Here is an 18,409-nt window from a genome sequence, read left to right on the forward strand (position 1 = left end):
GAATAAAGTATAGAAGATGAGAACTGTACTTGCGCTTTTGAGAATTCTATGATTAAATGAAGTATGATTGCATAGAAATTATTTGCTTAGTTTTTTGATAAACTAATTTAACCTACCAAATAAGTTAAATTTGAGTCATTAGAATGAATTTGTAATATCAAACTAAACACTTCATTCTTATGGTATCTTAAGAGCAAGTTTATTCCATTCTATTTTACATAGTATCTCTGTGTAGACTGACAAAATTTACTGGGATTTTTGGAATATTAATGTTTGAAGAACTTACATGGACTTTAAGTATTTTCTCTTTAAACTTAATTATGTGATTTCTCATTATTTTGTTAATTTCTAAATTTGTAAAAACCAAACTAGGGGCTTATCTTGCTATATTTATATTTATAAAAGCCTAAGTGACCGATATGACCAACTGATTGGTTGATCTGGTAGCTATGATGTGCACTGACCATCAGGGGGCAGACGTTCAATGCAGAAACTGCCCCCTGGTGCTCAGTGTGCTCCCACAGCCAACCTCCCACAGCTGGCCAACCTCCTGCAGGCCTCCCGGATTGCCCCAATCCTTGGATAGGCCGAGGGACCCTGCACATGCACCAATTTGTGCACTGGGCCTCTGGTATTTTAATAAAATATAATTGTTCACTTTTTAATTAATTCAAGATTCTGAGTCATTTAAACCATCATATAAGAAAGATTCAGTTTTGTATATATGTCAGTCATGCTATTAATGTTATGTGACAATGATAATTGGTTCAGCAAACTTTTATTACTTTATTACTTTTAAACATTTTTGAAGCTAAATAGTGTGATTTGGTTCAAAATATTATCTAATATACTTTTATTTATTTATTTTTAAATATATATTTTATTGATTTTTAACAGAGAGGAAGAGAGAGGAATGAGAGTTAGAAACATCGATGAGAGAGAATCATTGATCAGCTGCCTCTTGCACACCCCCCACTGAGGATGTGCCCACAACCAAGGCACATGTCCTTGACCGGAATCGAACCCGGGACCCTTCAGTCCGCAGGCTGGCACTCTATCCACTGAGCCAAACCGGTTTTGACATACTTTTATTTTTTTAAAGCTTTAAAAATGAACAGCCTTTAAATGTCTGATCTGACATATTACTCTCATGATTCCTAACATGTTAGCAAAGATAGTGTAAGCTTTTAATCAACTCCCATAATCTGCTGTTAGAATTTTATTGGAAGACAGCTTTGTAAGAGTGATAAATAAGGAAAATAAAAACATTTTAAGTAATGTATTTGAACATGGATGGAAGTCAGAGGAGTTAAGGATTATAGTTTACTGTGTTTGAATGACAGCCTTTAAAATTTAGTCTTTTGACTTGATAATTTCTAGAGCCTTTGGTGGTTAGACATTCACTATGAATTCATTTATTTGAGAAGATAACTTGGAATATATACTTTTTGCTTTAGGCCAACTTCTTCAAGTGGTCAGAGCAGCCAACGGTGCTCAGTATATCTTTCAGCCTCAGCAGTCCGTGGTTCTACAACAACAGGTTATACCACAAATGCAGCCTGGTGGAGTACAGGCTCCTGTTATTCAACAGGTAAAAGAATGATCAGCATGGGTTCTTTTTTCTTCTTCTGTATGAATTAGAAAATGTCTACACTCATCAGCATAATTTATAAGATTTTTTTTCATCTTTTTTTTTTTTTAACTCTTCAGGTTTATTTTTTGTCATACTTACAGTTGTTATCTGCTTCAGCTGCTGTTTAGATCAAAGTTAACAAATCTATTTATGTGCTGGTATTACTGTGAGGACAAAAATGAAAGAGAAGTGGTTATTTTCTTGAGGAATTTAGATACTTTAAAAAAGAAGCAGATGACAGAAAGACACAATCCTCCTATATAACAAAAGTATAATATGCAAATTGTTCCCTCAACTGGGAGTTCAACCAGAGTTCAACCAGGGGGTGGGGTCAGCCTGCCAACTGCCCACGGCCCCTCCCCCCTGGCTGGTTCTGCCCAATTGGCCATGATTGGGATGCGCCCGCCAGACCCCAGATGTGTAGGAATTTGTGCATCAGGCCTCTAGTGTCAATATCTATACTAATAAAAGAGAAACATGCAATTTAACCATCACTCCGCTATACCCACCAGCCAATCAGAGAGGAGGCAAATTAACCCACCAAGATGGCAATGCCCATAGCGGCCAGGTGGCGCTGGAGCTGCTGGGGGCCGGATCAGAGACATAAACCCGAAGAGAAGCTGGCATCCAGCAGCCCCAAGCCCCTCCACCACAGTGCTTGGGGAGTTGGGAAGGCAGCAGAGACACAAACTTAAAAGAAACATGTAGAAAGGGAGATAAACTATTATAACTTTATCTCCCTTTCCACAAGATGAGAAAACTGCCCCTGGTTTATTTAGTGATGTGGTCCACACCTTTCTACAAGCACAGGATATGTTATGACAACTCCCAGGAAGTTCTGGTCAGAATACCATCTCCAGGGAATAACGCTACTGTGGCAAATCATCTAAAAGAAGAAACAAAGCTTTTGTTGGGTTTATTCTGAAGGTCAGAGAACATGCCACCCCAGTATATGCTGTGTTGTTATATTGATGATCTTGAGCTGCAGATGCTTGAAAAACAGCAAATGCATGCAGAGGCTTTCACTGATGTCTCCTTATCTGCCTGAAATCGGACCCCCCAAAAGGAGCTTAAATGTCGTAGGTCCCCTTGATGGGAGAAGTGTCGTCAGGCAGAGAAGACTGACTCCTGTCACAGGACAGGAGAGTAGAAGTTGACATCACATCCAAACTTACTATTTCCCCCCACCCCCATTCATCTTTCCTAAAAATCATTTACTCTCCTCTAAGAGGCCTACATCTCCAGTTCCCTTTCCCTAGGAGGAAGGTATTTAAATCTGCATTCTAAGCCACCTTGGGGAGTTACTCATTTTTCCCCGGGATCTCCCACATATACCTGAGGTACACATGTTAATGAACTTTTTTTTTTTCTTGGTGATCTGTCTTTCATTAAAGGGCCTCCACTAAGAACTCAGAAAGGTAGAGGAACTACTTTTCCTCCTCCATAAGTCTGTCTCGGGAAATCAAGTTCCCAGCTGAACAATGAGGTTTGCTCAAGTACCAAGCAGTCTTGGCTGACGGGAGAAATCAATGATATTGGCATCAAAGTGGGTCAGAGGACACATGTACGGTTGCTGGTGGGAGTTTAAAGTGGTTCAACATTTTTTGGAGGATGATTTGGCAAATTGGATAGAAATGTTCAGGGTACATCTAAGAGTCTTCTATTAGGAATCGCATCTGCTGAGATACAGCACAAGCGCATAGGCCCTGGTTAGAACCCAGGATGCTACTGCAGGCTCCCCTTCCACATAGGAAAACCTGGGAACAACCTGCATTTTTAGGACAAGGTGGCATCTATACTAATAAAAGGGTAATATGCTAATTAGACTGAACAGCCTCTGGATGACCTTCCAGATGTCCTTCTGTATGTCCTTCCTGACAAAGCCATGTTGGCAGGGCAAAGGCAGAGGAGGTTAGAGGCAATCAGGCAGGCAGGGGAGAGCAATTAGGGGCATCAGGCCAGCAGGGGAGAGCGGTTAGGGCAAACAGGCTGTTTGGAGAGAGCAGTTAGGGGGATCAGGCTGGCAGGCAGGTGAGTGGTTAGGAGATAGAGGTCTTGAGGGGTCCCAGGTTGGAAAGAGTGCATGCCGAGCTGAGGGGACCCCTTTCCCATGCACAAAGTTCATGCACCAGGCCTCTAATAATAGTCTGATAATAGAGGTAAGAGCAGAGCATTAATCCAGCCTAATCATAGCTTTCCAAATTTTGTCCAGCTATTACTTCTGGGTCCCATTTTATGTTATTCTTCTATTATATTTAGAATGCTGCATTTAGCCTTCCATCTTGCAATACCCTCTGCTCCCACCAAACAAACAGAAAAGCCTGGCTAATCTCCCAAAGCACACATAGACACTTAAGTATTACCTAGTAAGAAGGCTTCCCTGACCATGCCTTGATCTCCAAGCAGAATTTAATCATCTGTCTGGTGTTCTCATAACATCATCTCATCCTTCTGTTACATCTATGTTTTTAAGTTATTTCTTTGTCTATTGCACCACTAATCTATAAACTTCTTAAGGGAAATACTATCTCATTATTTTTGCATTCCTTGAACCTAATGGCAAATAGTTGCCATTCAGTTGTTTTTTTTTAATTACTGGACATTATCTGCTTATTATTAACTCTAGTTATAAAAAAGTTCATTGTAACATCCAATTAATATTCGTTAATATGTTCTTTTTAAAAACTATTTTTATTTCAGAGAAGAAGGGAGAGAGAGAGATAGGGAGAGAAAGAGAGATAAATCGATGATGAGAGAGAATCATTGACCAGCTGCCTCCTGCACACACCACACTGGGGACTGAGCCCACAACCCGGGCATGTGTTCTTGGCCAGAATCAAATCTGGGACCCTTAGTCTGCAGGCTGACACTCTTATCTACTGAGCAAAACGGATTAGGGCTATTAATATGTTCTTTTAAAGTTGTGGTTTACTTTAGAATCTTAGAATGCAGAAGTTGGAAGGAACTTTAGACATCATCTGATCTGGTACTTTTCAGCTGTGGATACATGATTAGGAACTTTAAGATGAAAAGATTTTATCTCTATCCTATCTTAATAAAGAGGGAGCATGCAAATAGACCATCACACCGTCACAAACATAGCGGCACCCATAGCCACAAGATGGGGGCGATAGGTGTGTGGCATGGCCAGACCCACCTCTAAGCAGGTCTGGCCATGCTACTTGCCTGCTGCTGGAGTACCCCAGTCCTTTCAGCCCTGCTAGAGGGGCAGCAGGCATGTGGTGTAGCCAAACCCGCCCTCAGGCTGGTCCGGACGCTCCGCGCACCTGCTGCCAGTGTCCCCAAGTCCTTTCACAGAAAATGGGCTGCCTCAGAGTTGGTTAAACTTCTTAGGACAAAAAGTATTCAAAATCTTTGAAAAGAGAATTCCAACATTTATAAAAGTTTGGACTAGACAATTCAAGGTTATTTCCACTACAGCCTTTTATAATTTTGTGATATTAATGTTCTGAATTCACATAGTATCAGCTGTATTATATGTAAGCAGATATTATTTAAAGGAATGGCCATTATTATTAAAACAACTTATAAAACCACACTGTTTGTATATGTCAAGGACATTCTGTGTGATTTTCCTAATGGCTGGAGTTAATGCCCCTAAACCAGCAGTTGGACTTCCCTGAGGGGTCCCAGATTGGAGAGGGTGCAGGCCGGGCTTAGGGATGCCGCCCCCCTCCCCCAATGCATGAATTTTATGCACTGAGCCTCTAGTTTTATATAATAAAACACTAATATGCAAAGTGACCAAACAGAACAACAAACCATTACTATGATGCTCACCTGCCACCAGGGGGCGGGGGGCAGTGGTCAGTGCACTCCTACAGCGGGAGTGCCTCTCAGCCAGAGTGCTGTTCAGCCAGAAGCTGGGCTCACGGCTGGCAAGCGCAGTGGCCGTGGTGGGAGCCTCTTCCACTTCGCAGCAGTGCTAAGGACCCCTCGGAGAATGTCTGCTTGCTGGCTTTGGCCTGCTCCCCCCAGACATCCCATGCATCAGCCCTCTAGTTAAATCAGAATATTAGGCATGGAGCCTATGTATCAGTATTTTTTAATCTGCCAGGTGTTTATAATTTGTAGCCAGAGTTATACTAATCCTAGTCTAACAATAAGGTAACTAAAGCCAAGAGAAGTTAAACAGTTTGCCTCTGCTAGATCTTACGTCTGTGATCTTATATAAAACTTGAACTCAGAAGTTCAGATTTTCAGTGCAGGGTTCTTCATAGAGGCAGTGTAGCATCAAAATAAGAGAAAAGAGTAGCAGCCTAGGTTCACCTTTTGCCTTTTGGTGACTACAAGCTTAGAAAGTTACTAAACATCTCCCTACATGAAGAAAATAAAACTACTAACTTGTGTAACTCTTGGCCTGGAATCTGGCATCCTATCTCCTATCCTGTCTAATAAAGAGGGAATAAATGTTTGACAAGTGAAGTAGTTATCTGCAGAAAATCTTTTTTCCTTAGAAATTTGATTGGTAAAATGGAAAATTAGTGGATCATTACACTAAACATTTTTTTGTGCTTTCTAGTTTTAACTATGTGTTTCTTCAGCATTTATATACCAAGTAATGAAACTGAGTTCCTTGATTCTTTTAATTAGTTTCTAACATTTGGTCTTCTTTTCCTTAGGTTTTGGCCCCTCTTCCTGGAGGGATTTCACCACAGACAGGTGTCATCATCCAGCCTCAGCAAATCTTATTTACAGGAAATAAGACTCAAGTTATACCTACAACAGTGGCGGCTCCTACACCAGCACAAGCACAGATAACTGCAGCTGGCCAACAGCAACCACAGGCCCAGCCTGCTCAACAACAGGCTCCATTGGTATTACAAGTTGATGGAACTGGGGATACATCATCTGAAGAAGATGAAGATGAAGAAGAGGATTATGATGACGATGAGGAGGAAGACAAAGAGAAAGATGGAGCTGAAGATGGGCAGGTAGAAGAGGTAAGTTTCTAATAAAAAAAACTTGAAGTTAGAAGCTATGTAACCATTCCTTCTTTTACGTGATGCCAAACTTAAATTATATTCTATTTTTTCAGAGGCTGTTAGGCTGCCATACAACATAGGATTTTAAATATATAGTTAGATTGTTCTAACTTAAGGTTTTATATTGTTCTTGTTGCATTTTTCTTTATAAAATACTAGAGGCCCAGTTTGTGCACTGTGGGGAGGGTCCCTCAGCCCAGCCTGCCTCCTCTCACAGTCCGCGAGCCCTCAGGGGATGTTCTACTGACAGCTTAGGCAGGAGGCGACTGGTCTGATCAGGGAAAGATGAGAGAGGATCATTGGTTGCTGCTTTCTGTGTGCCCCACACTGGGGATTGAGCCTGCAACCTGGGCATATGCCTTGACTGGGGAATTAAACCGTGACCTCCTGGTTCATAGGTTGATGCTTAACCAGTGAACCAACGCATCCAGGCCATGTCTAAACATATTAAACAGCTATTACAGAGAATTATCTTGTATTATCTTGAAAGAATAAAGGAAGTAAAATTAAACATTATTTTAGACTTATTAGTTATAGCTTAACTATTTTTATTATTATATTTAATTTTTTGCTGGAATTTTAGTAGCATTAAGTCAATGCAGCCGATTAACAATATGTTAGTGGTATACATACACTGAGTGGCCAGATTATTATGATTTCTGAATGCATAATCTGGCCACTGTGTGTGTGTGTGTGTGTGTGTATGTATGTATATATGTATTAGAGGCCCGGTTCATGAATTCATGCATGGGTGGGGTCCGGCCAGCCTGGTCATGGGGAGAGGATATGGGTATGGGTGGTTGGCCAACCTGCCTGCTGGTTGAACTCCTGGTAGAGTGGACAATTTGGATATTAGCCTTTTATTATATACAATAGAATATACACTGGCCAGATTATTATGCGTTCAAATATCCTAATAATATGGCCACTCAGTATATGTGCCTGTCAGGCCCTTAGTTTTCAAAGAACATCAAGGTCATTGTGTTTATTTTCATTGAATATTAGAGTTCTGAAAGCATATTAAGGTATTGTGTTTATTTTCATTGAAGATAAAGGGCCCTTTGCTAATAATGCATGAAGTATGAAAAAATAAACTCTCTTTATTTGTAGGAGCCCCTCAATAGTGAAGATGATGTGAGTGATGAGGAAGGACAGGAACTCTTTGATACTGAAAATGTGGTTGTATGCCAATATGATAAGGTAAGCATTTTATCATCAGATTTCTGACAGTTTTTCTGTTATAATTACTTTGCTAAATCATCCTTTCTGACTTGTTCAAATATTTGGACAACTGATTGATATCTTTTATTTTTAGTATAAACAGTAAATGAATGAGAACATTGTTATAGTTTAGTATATAATCCTAATATGTAAAAAACTTGGGTTGTAATGACCAGTAATGACAGAGGCTCGACCAACTGGAAGTCAGTCCTGCAGTCATCACTGGGTGCTGTGGCACTGACTGCTGAGGGAGCTGTGAATCTGGGTCAGAGAGAGGCCTGAAGAGAGAAGCAGGGACTGATCCCTGGCCTCTGAGGCAGCTTTTGATCAGCTCTTTCTCTCTCATTCTGGCCAGCAGCTGCACCTCTAATCAGGCCCTGTCAATAGGTCCAGAGATGCTGACTGGCATAGAAACCGGCCAATCAGAACCAAATCTGGGTGCTGTGGGGAGCCAATGGCTGACTAGCAGGCAGAGTTTTTGATGCTGACTGGCATAGAAACTGAACAATCAGAACCAAATTGACCAGCAAAGGAGGGCAGTTGGGGGTGAGATCAGGCCATGGGGGAGGAGGGGCGGGCAGTTGGGGTTAACCAGGCCAGCAAGGGAGGGCAGTTAGGGGAGATCAGGCAGGCAGGCCTGCAGGGGAGGACAGGATAGATCAGGCTGGCAGGCAGAGGCAGTTAGGGCTATTGGGCAGGCAGGCAGGTGAGCTGTTGGGAGCCAGCGGTTCCAGATTGAAAGAGGGATAACTGGCAGTCGCACATCCCCAATTAGAGAGGGTGCAGGCTGGGCTGAGGGAACCCTTCCTCCCCTGTGCATGAATTTTGTGCACTGGGCCTCTGTAGACTAAGAAATTAATACACGGAGAAATTAATTTGTATAGCTTTATATTTTAAAAATAAGTTATTAATGAAATTTTGGAGTTGTTAAGTCCCAACTTGTTAACAAAGTAAACAGAACTACTTTTGAATTGTCCTTTAACATAATTCTATTTTTTTATCTAGTCTAAATTACCTCAAAACTACAAGGTTTTAATTAAATCTCTGCAACTTTTTTTTATTACTAAGGAAAGAACTATCAGTAATAAGACTGATAACTAACAAACATATACATTCTTACTAAAATTATTTTAAAAGTTATTTAGCTCTACTGTATTTTGGTATCATTAAGGAATTTTTAAATGAGATTCTGTGAGAATTGGCTCTTGATTCCTTATTTACTTAATTCTTAAAAAGGGTGCTACTTTCCAAGTATTTTTATTATAGTTACTGGCATTATTGTTGAGATTTTATGTTATTTGTTAAACATCTAATTTGGAATTAAATTTGTTTTCTGGCTACAGTAATTAAATTTATAATAAATCTATAAATTATGTTGCATTTATAGTTAATTTATTAAAATACCTATACTACCAATCTACAGATTCCCAGTGCATTCCCTATTAAAATCCAGTGACATTTTCAACAGATACAGAACAGACCTAAAATTTGTATGAGCCACAAAAGACCCTTCAACGAAAGTAAATTTGAGAAAGAACAAAAAAGGTTCAGTCATCATGCTTCCTGAATTCAAACTGTATTACACAGCTGTAGTAATCAAAACAGTATGGTATTGGCATAAAAACAGACACATAGATAAATGGAATAGAAAAGAGAGACCAGAAATAAACCCATCCATATTTGTTAGGACAAAATAGCCAAGAATACACAATGCATAAAACACAATTTCTTTAATAAATGGTATTGGGAAAACCTATCACACATACACAAAAACCAACTAAATGCATGAAAGACTTAAGACCTGAAACTGCTAAAAATTCCTAGTTGGTAAGGTCCTTAACATCAGTCTGGTTTTTTATTTGATAAAAACAAAATAAAACAAAAACTAATCAAGTGGACTACATCAAACTAAAAAGCTTCTGCACAGCAAAGGAAATAATAAAATGAAAAGGCAGCCTATTGAATGGGAGGAAATATTTGCAAATCACACATATGATAAGGAGTTAATATCCAAAATACATAAAGAACTCATACAACTCAATAGCAAAAGAACAGTCTGGTTTAAAAATGGGGAGATCTGAATAGACAGTTTTCCAAAGAAAATATACGAATGGCCAATTTGTACCTGAATAGGACCTTATTAACATGAGTAGTTATCAGGGAAATACAAATCAAAACCATAGTAAGCTGTTACCTCATTAACATTACCTATTAAAGAAAAAAGAAAGTAATGTGCTGGCAAGGATGTGGAGAAAAGGGAACCTTTGTGCACTGTTGGTGGAAATGTAAGTTGCTACAACCAACATAGTAAACAGTATGTACGTTCTTAAAAAAATAAAAAATAGAACTACCATATAATCCCACAAATCCACTTTTGGGTGTTTTCAAAGGAAACAAAAACACTAACTGGAAAAGATGTATGACACCTATGTTCACTGCAACATTTAAAAAAAAATACATTTTTTAAAATTGACTTCAGAGAAGAAGGGATAGGGATAGAGAGAGAAACATCAGTGATGAGAGACAATCATTGATCAGCTGCCTCCTGCATGCTCCCACACTGGGAATCAAGCCTGCAACTGGGGCATGTGCCTTGACAGGAATCAAACTGTGACCTCATGGTTCATAGGTCAATGCTCAACCACTGAGCCATGCGGGGCGGGGCTCATTGCGACATTTTAGCCAAGCCATCGAAACAGCATAAGTGTCCATCAATAGATGAATGGATAAAGAAATAATGAGATATACAATATATAATAGCAATACAGATAATGGAATAACACTCAGTCATCATAGAGAATGAAATCTTGCCCTAGCCTGCGGACCAAAGGGTCAGGGGTTCGATTCTGGTCAAGTGCACATACCTCGGTTGCAGATGAAATCCCCAGCCCTAATAGTGGATGCGTGTGGGAGGCAACCAATTCATGTGTTTCTCACACATTAATGTTTCTCTTTCTATCTCCCCACTTCCCTTTCACTCTCTAATGATCTCATTTATATGTTTAATCTTTTAAAACAAACTGAACTCATAGTTACAAAGGGTAGAATGATGATTGCCAGAAGTGAGGAGTGAGGGATGGGTGAAGGTGGTCAAAAGGTACAAACTTCCAGTTATAAAATAAATCGATGAAGGGATATAATGTACAGCATGATGACTATAGCTAATATTACTGTAATGTATATTTGAAAGTTGCTAAGAGAATAGATTTTAAAAATTCTCATCACAAGAAAAAGTTGTGACTGTGGGTGATGAATGTTAAATAGATTTGATTGTGATTATTTCTCAATGTATAAAAATATTGGATTATATGTTTATTGTACACCTGAAACTAATAGAATGGTACTTGTCAATTATATCTCATTTAAAAAACTAATTTGCAAATGCAGTAATGTACAAGACAAAGGTCTTTCGTTGTGTGAATGGGCTTTTTTGTTTGTTCCTTTGTTGTTCGTATTTCTTACATTCTTTGTCTCTTTAGATACACAGAAGTAAAAACAAATGGAAATTTCATCTTAAGGATGGCATTATGAATCTTAATGGAAGAGATTATATATTTTCCAAAGCCATTGGAGATGCAGAATGGTGAAGAGTTGGTTCTTTTCTTTTATAAATAAAATGAAAGAAACTTTAAAAAAAATTAAAGTGACAGTTTGAAACTTGGGACATACTCCAACCAAAACTTAACTTCTGCATGTCAGAAAAAGTGCAGTAGAAGCAAAGCTACTGGAACAAAGAGACCTTGACAACATAGACACTACTTCTAACTGGCAAGCCATGGAACTGTAGCACCTGGGGTTGTTGGGGAAGGGGGCATTGGGGTTTTGTGTAGGAAAACCCTAATTGTCCATTTTAAATACAGGTACCTGCCACTGGTAATTAGCATGTAAAGCTTTGTCTATATTCCTTCCTCCACCTTGGGTTCAATCAGAAAATACTTGTTAGAATGAACTAAAGAAACTTTCCTTTTGATAGATTGAAATGAAACTGCTTATTGTATGTGGTTATATTTGGTAAAAATTGCGTGTGCGCTTTTTACAAGAGGGCAAGAATTATGGTATTGAATTTTAATTGACTTGTGTAAGGAAACAATTTACAATAGAACTCTTATAATAGGTCTTAAATATTTTTACTTGCTTTCTCCCTCAGTGATATATACCTCTTACTTCCCTGCTTTATGAAACATCTGTTTAAGAGTTAAAGGAAGTAATCAATGACCACAATTTGGAGACAAAAATTACCCAGGAATGGCTACTTATTTTGATTAGGTTTTCATAATCATTAAACTAAAGTCTCATCTAAGCAGAATTAAAATGCCAATTTCAGTTTCCTTACAAAAAAGTGTAATTGTTTCTTTTAGCCCCATACCTTAAAAAGAAATCGTTAAGTGGCTCCTTAGAAATATGGTTTTATGTCACAAAGGTACCATTTAGCTGAAATATACATAAGACTAAATACAGATTTTTTTCCAGTTGGGCTGAAGTGCATGCTTATATGGGTTGTTTAGTCTTTAAGCTAAACATACATTCAGATAACATTCAGTGCATTGACTGAAGTGTTAGGCAGTGGTGAGGACCTGGGTTTTTATTAAACAATTTAATAATTATAAAAGTTTCTTGTCTTTACTAGTAAGAATTATAAAACTATTATTTTAATTGAACAGATTTTTAAAAATTTAACTTTGTAATTTGAGGGGTAATTTTGAGGTAGGAGGGTGTGGGCCACTAAGTACATATTTACCTCTTTCATTTGGTGGCCCTTCCAGGCCATTGATAATATTAAATACATGGGCTTTAGTTTGCACACCGGGAAGAAAGCATATAAATTTGACTTTTATTGAAAATAATAGAAACTTAGTATGTATATTAAGAATACATAGCTCTAATTCTGTAAGGGGCTCTAAAATACAATATGGCAGTACTGTGCTCAGTGTGCACGAGTTGCCTGGGAGAACTGTAGGAGCACTTGTCTTCACCTTTGTTCCTACAGCTAATTCTTTTCATGGTTTATCTGGACAGAATTCACATGTGTTTAACTTTTGTATATTGATTTTTTAAAAGTCTTCCATTTTTATCTTTTATTTGCCTTTGTGTTTCCAGAAGTAAAATAGAAACACTTTAAAGTACATTGCAAAGAAAAACTGTGAGCTTATTATATATTTCTTTTCTTTTTTCTTTTTTTTTTTTAACAACACAAATCTTTAAAATTCTCAAAAAGGCTAATCCCCCCCCCCTCCCCCCACCTACTTCCTACCCCACATTACCAACTTGGTCCCTTTAACTTATGTTCTGAACTTTGATATAAATGGTGGTTTCTGGCATGCTAGTAGTTAGGTTTTATTAGATGCTGTAACTGGTAATACGGTTTTTATTTTTGCTATGTTAATTTAGTTTTTTCGAGGGGAGATTTATTTGTTTACCCGATTACTCTCAAAGCACACATATGCTTGTTTGTTTTATTGAGATTGGGAGAAGAGAAGGGAGGGGGTGGAATCACAGAAGTCCTCTTGTTCAGTTGTCCTTCAGTATAGTTGATAGTAGGTTGATATTTACCCAATGAAGAGTCATTGACCTGAACTACCTATAAAAGTTTAGCAGTGCTGCAGTGTTGATTGAAACCTTTTGGCTATCTAGTAGTTATTATGCTACTGAACCTTGTATTATTATATGATATTCAGCTCATGTTTTGGGCCCTCTATGTAGGCAAGCATTCGATATTCATAGTAGAATTGGATACTAGCCTGTTTTTATAATGTTATTTTCAAACATGAAAAACCACTGCTTTCAGAGTGATTCACTTGGGTTATTTTGAAGCAGGAATTAATTGTTTGTAGTAGTTGCACCTGTGTATTGCATATTAATTAAGGCACACTTGGCAAATGCTTTTCTTTTACCTGTGAAAATCCTGAGAGCCAGATCAACAACACTGCATACCAAATTGTGCTCTTATGTATCACTGCATTGTGTTCCTTTTTAATCAAATAGCATGTTTTAGTTTTATTATGGTGGCTTGCTATAAGAATGCCACTTACTTATCTTTTATTGTACTTGAATTCTTAATCATGCTTTTAACATTGTATATAACAAATCGTTTCATTAAGTTCTATAAAAATGTCATTCCTTTGGAAAGGCAAGGATTCCCACTTCAGAATTTTAAAATGAAAATGTTTATTCAAAGAGGGAAAATTGTTCAGACTTGGTTTTATGAAAACAGGTAAAGTTTTCAGAAGAGAAATTGTTTAGATTTGCACAGAAGGTGATGGCACCTTTTATTAAAAAAAGATGAACATTAATCAACAGTGTGAAGGGAAATTTACATAAAATTACTTGATAAAGTGTGGAAATGTGTGCCTTTCAGTATCTGTACTCTTTTTTTTTTTGTTGGTGGTGGTCATTGAGATAATCAGACCACATGCATGCCTGAGAGCACAGTTAATTTCTGTGGAGAGCCACATTTTGCTAAAACAACTCTTTAATGTGCAATTAGTTTCTATAATAAAATGTCTGTTATATAAGGGGGATCTTTATATTGGGCTTTTATATTTTTTTAAATGTTCACGTTTCTTTCTGTTAATTATATGCCATCATAATACCACATTTATATTGCCTCTCTTAAAATCAAAGCCACCTTGATGTTCTAGGAATACATCAAGATTTGAGCAGTGTGTATAGTAATTTTGAAGAGCATATTCTAATAGATTCCGGTTTTAGACATCAAGAACATAAAAATATAATAGCTTTTGTATAAAGATTTTCTTTTGCTATAGAGAAAATCAAGGATTTGGTTTTCTTATTTTTTCTGCTTTTTATGGAGGAATGAAAAGGGTTGTCTCCTCTAAGACTAATTTTTGATTATCTTATAGCAATAATGTTACCATTCTTTTCAGAAGATAAATATGCCTTGTGCAGGAAAACAGACATAATTTCCTCTTGGGAGTTCCCTTTATAACTTAACATTTTCTTCCACTTAGAAAATTTCTATTTTTTTCAGATTATTTCATCTTGAACTTTTTTGAGATTTTGTGCAATGTAATATTTTATTGAATCCATCTTTGTACATTTTCATTTTATTTCATTTGTCTGTCTTCCACCTGTTTGAATCAGCTATTCAGATTTTGAATTCATTGGTTAAAAAGTAGTTGCTTTTATATAGTTCCTCATGAGTTTATGTTAAATAGTTTTGCATTTTAATCTATTATGCTATGGAAATTATTCTGAAGTTTATATTTCCCTGTTAAGCCTGCCTTAGTCTATTTTTTGTCATTTTTTATGGTTTAAGGAAGAACACACAAACTTAATATTTTTGTTTGTTTTGAGGAACAAAAGAAACTTTTTTCCTTTTTAAAGGAAGAACTCATTGAGTTATTAGTAACTACTAACTATTAGTAAGTTACTATTTACCTAGCTAATAACTATTTCTATCAAGGTTCCTTAAATCAGTCCAGTATGCGTCAGGGCCACAATTTGGGGGAGGGACTAATCCTTTTTTGCTGTTCTGAGCTACTGTTGTCAACTGCTGTTGTACATACTGTTATGTGTAAGGGCGTAAATATATTTATTATGTTTGTATAATTCATCTGTACAATTGCAGATCAAGGTTGCTCTTCTGTGATATACGGGATATTATGTTTTAAAGAACATCTTGGAATACAATTAGAGAACTTAGTATTTTGATGTACTAAGACCTATTTTAAGTTTAATATTTACCTTTGCAAAACTTTTAATTAAAGATGTTATTTAAAGTAATGTTGCTTGCTTTGCTTACTAGTGTATAACATTATATAGATAACAATAAAAATTATACAGTTTAGAAAGGAAAACGCTTTACATTGTTAATGAAAGTAAATTCCATTTATCTACAAAAGGGGTATCATTATGTCCTATACCTTTAAAATTAAGTAGGATGGGATATTCTGAGTTATTAAACTGAACTACAAATGCTAATGGCTTTAAAAAAGAATAATTGTATTTCCCAGCACACAGGAATTTAAATTGGGCTAAATCCTCACCAACAAATTGTTACTAAAGTTGATGTAAATATATATTGTATTAAATGAGTATTTCTACTCCAAAGAATAGATACTTAGGATACAATTATTTCAGAATATACTTGTTTTTTAATTCATCTGTTTAGCTAACTTTTAATTCAGTTTGTAAATAATTGCATAATAGAATCAGATTTCTGAGGTCTATATTATATATTGAATATATTTTGTGTTATATTTGAAGCTATTAAATCATTAGCAGGCATTTTAATTATATAATTAATTCAAGTGAAACATTAAGAAGCTTGTCTTTTTGTAATTTTTTATCCTGTTATGGACTACTGTAGGAGACATGCAAATTTTAACCATTAAAAACAATCATAATAAAGATTTTATTGCCAGAAAACCTTGTAATTTTGCAGTTTAATACAGGCTCCTAAGTTGATGATCAACCTTTTTGGCCTTAGTTTTTCTGTCTATAATGTATATGGTTTCAAGGATTAAGTGAGGTATTACATGTATAGCTCTTAGAATGGATTTTGACATACTTAAGTATTCAGATGTCACAATTCAGTTATTAATTTCATAATTTGCATAATATAAAATGACTAGTTGAGTTGAAAAAAAAAACATTTAAGTGGTCAAAAATAGCAAAAGAGAATGTGGTCTGATCAATAAGGGACAGTGAAAAATTTGGTTACAACTCAACTAAGCCTGGGAGGTTGAGTTGAGTTAGGAAAGCAGCTCATCTGGCTGCAGCAGTACAGGAAGAGGGGTCATGAAAAGGTGTGAAGGCTCTAGGCCTTTTCCTCCCCAAAGGAAACATTTCATACATTATGTCTAAAATAGGTTGAATTTCCCTAAAGTTCAAATTGTAATTGAACTAGAACATTTTTGCTAATTACTTGATTTTCCCAAATATCAATGGATTCTGCCCGGATTGTTTATGGAAAAAAACAAAAATACTGAAATATGTATTGTTATTCAAAGAGATTGAAACTCTGGTTACCTCACTGACACTGACCTGAATCCCTCTCCTAGCTGATTACTCGCAATCCTATTTCTGGAGGCAAATGACTTGTGTGTCAACCCTCCTACTTACTAGCCAAGGAGGAAAGGCAAATAGAAATAGTTGCACACCTTTGTTTCTGTTTTGAAATACAGTTTTTCTAGTTAAATAGGAAATTGAGTATAGTAGAGTATATATTAACTAGTTCAACTTACTTTAGTGATCTTCCATGGACCAGAAATTGTGATCAGTATTATTGGAGGATCCAGACATGAATAAGACAGTTGCCACCTTTAAAAAGTAGTTAGGCCCTGGCTGGGTGGCTCAGCTGGTTGGAGCATCATCCCTTGCCAAAAAGTTGTGGGTTCAACTTCCAGTCAGGACACAAAACTAGGTTGCATGTTACCAAACGTGACTTCCTCATAGGGTTGTGAAAATCCTATATAATAAAAGAGTAATATGCAAATTGACTGTTACTCCAACACAAGATGGCTATAGTCACTGGTTCAGGGGAGGGAGTGTGACCTAAGAAGTCTTATTTGGTGAATTTCAGGACTCTTGCTTGAAATGCTCAGACAAAAGATCTCTTTTTCAGATTTAAATGAGAAAGTATTGAAGTATAGTAGCCTCCATCTTGTGTAAAAACTGCTGTTTGAAATTCTAATCCTGCTATTTTGGCTTCTGTAAACACTTGCTTAAATAATAGGAAAAAGTAAGACTACTCTCATTATGAGGCCATAAACTATGCCCCAGCAGAATTGTCAGTGCTGGTGCCAGGCCAGATATAGTCTCACTGCCCTGTCCCAGCACCCAGGACTTTTTCTCAGAAGGTCAGGAAGCCTTGTTCCAAATTTGGAAGACAAAGAGCTGAAAAAGTATAAATAGAGAAGACTTCTACCATGTTGGAGCCCAGAATTTGACAGAGACATTCTACTTTGAGCACACTAGTGCTAGCGTAATAAAAAAGACTCCACATTAATCTGTCTTATTGATTAAGGCAGCTTCTGATTTACAATATAAGAGTATGTACCTCCTATGGCCTCAGCAGCTGTCCTCTGATCTTGAGGAGCATCAAACTTACAATAAACACCAGGAGGCAGAGCAGATGATGGAAAGATAATAGGTTCTTAATGACATCCTATCTAATAAAAGAGTAATATGCAAATTGACCACCATTCCAACACACAAGATAGCTATCCCCATGTGGACACAAGATGGCCACCACAAGATGGCTGCCACAAGATGGCCAGCAGGGGAAGGCAGTTATGGGTGATCAGACCAGCAGGGGAGGGCAGTTGGGAGGGACCAGGCCTGCAAGGGAGGGCAGTTAGGGGTGACCAGGCTGGCAGGGGAGGGCAGTTAGGGGCAATAGGTCTGGCAGGGGAGCAGTTAGGCATCAATTAGGCTGTCAGGGGGATGGTTAGGGGGCAATCAGGCAGGCAGGCAGGCAGGCAAGCAGTTGGGAGCCAGCAGTCCTGGATTCTGAGAGGGCAGTCGGAAAACCCTCGAGGGGTCTCAGATTGGAGAGGGTGCAGGCTGGGCTGAGGGACATCCCCCC

At 37.5% G+C, this 18,409-nt stretch overlaps 1 protein-coding gene across 1 annotated transcript in view; it reads left to right on the top strand.

Annotated features, from left to right (window-relative positions):
• Positions 1-15,603, top strand: part of GTF2A1 (general transcription factor IIA subunit 1) — a 37,874-nt gene extending 22,271 nt beyond the window's left edge. The window contains exons 6-9 of the mRNA XM_084891686.1: positions 1,458-1,591; positions 6,277-6,597; positions 7,750-7,839; positions 11,340-15,603. Of these exons, the coding sequence (XP_084747812.1) occupies positions 1,458-1,591; positions 6,277-6,597; positions 7,750-7,839; positions 11,340-11,447 (653 nt within the window). The 3' untranslated portion in view covers positions 11,448-15,603. The remainder of the gene's footprint in view (positions 1-1,457; positions 1,592-6,276; positions 6,598-7,749; positions 7,840-11,339) is intronic.
• Positions 15,604-18,409: the final 2,806 nt, after the last annotated feature.

This window comes from Pipistrellus hanaki, assembly GCF_964339955.1.
Source record: "Pipistrellus hanaki genome assembly, chromosome: 1".
In the NCBI taxonomy this organism is placed as follows: domain Eukaryota; kingdom Metazoa; phylum Chordata; class Mammalia; order Chiroptera; family Vespertilionidae; genus Pipistrellus; species Pipistrellus hanaki.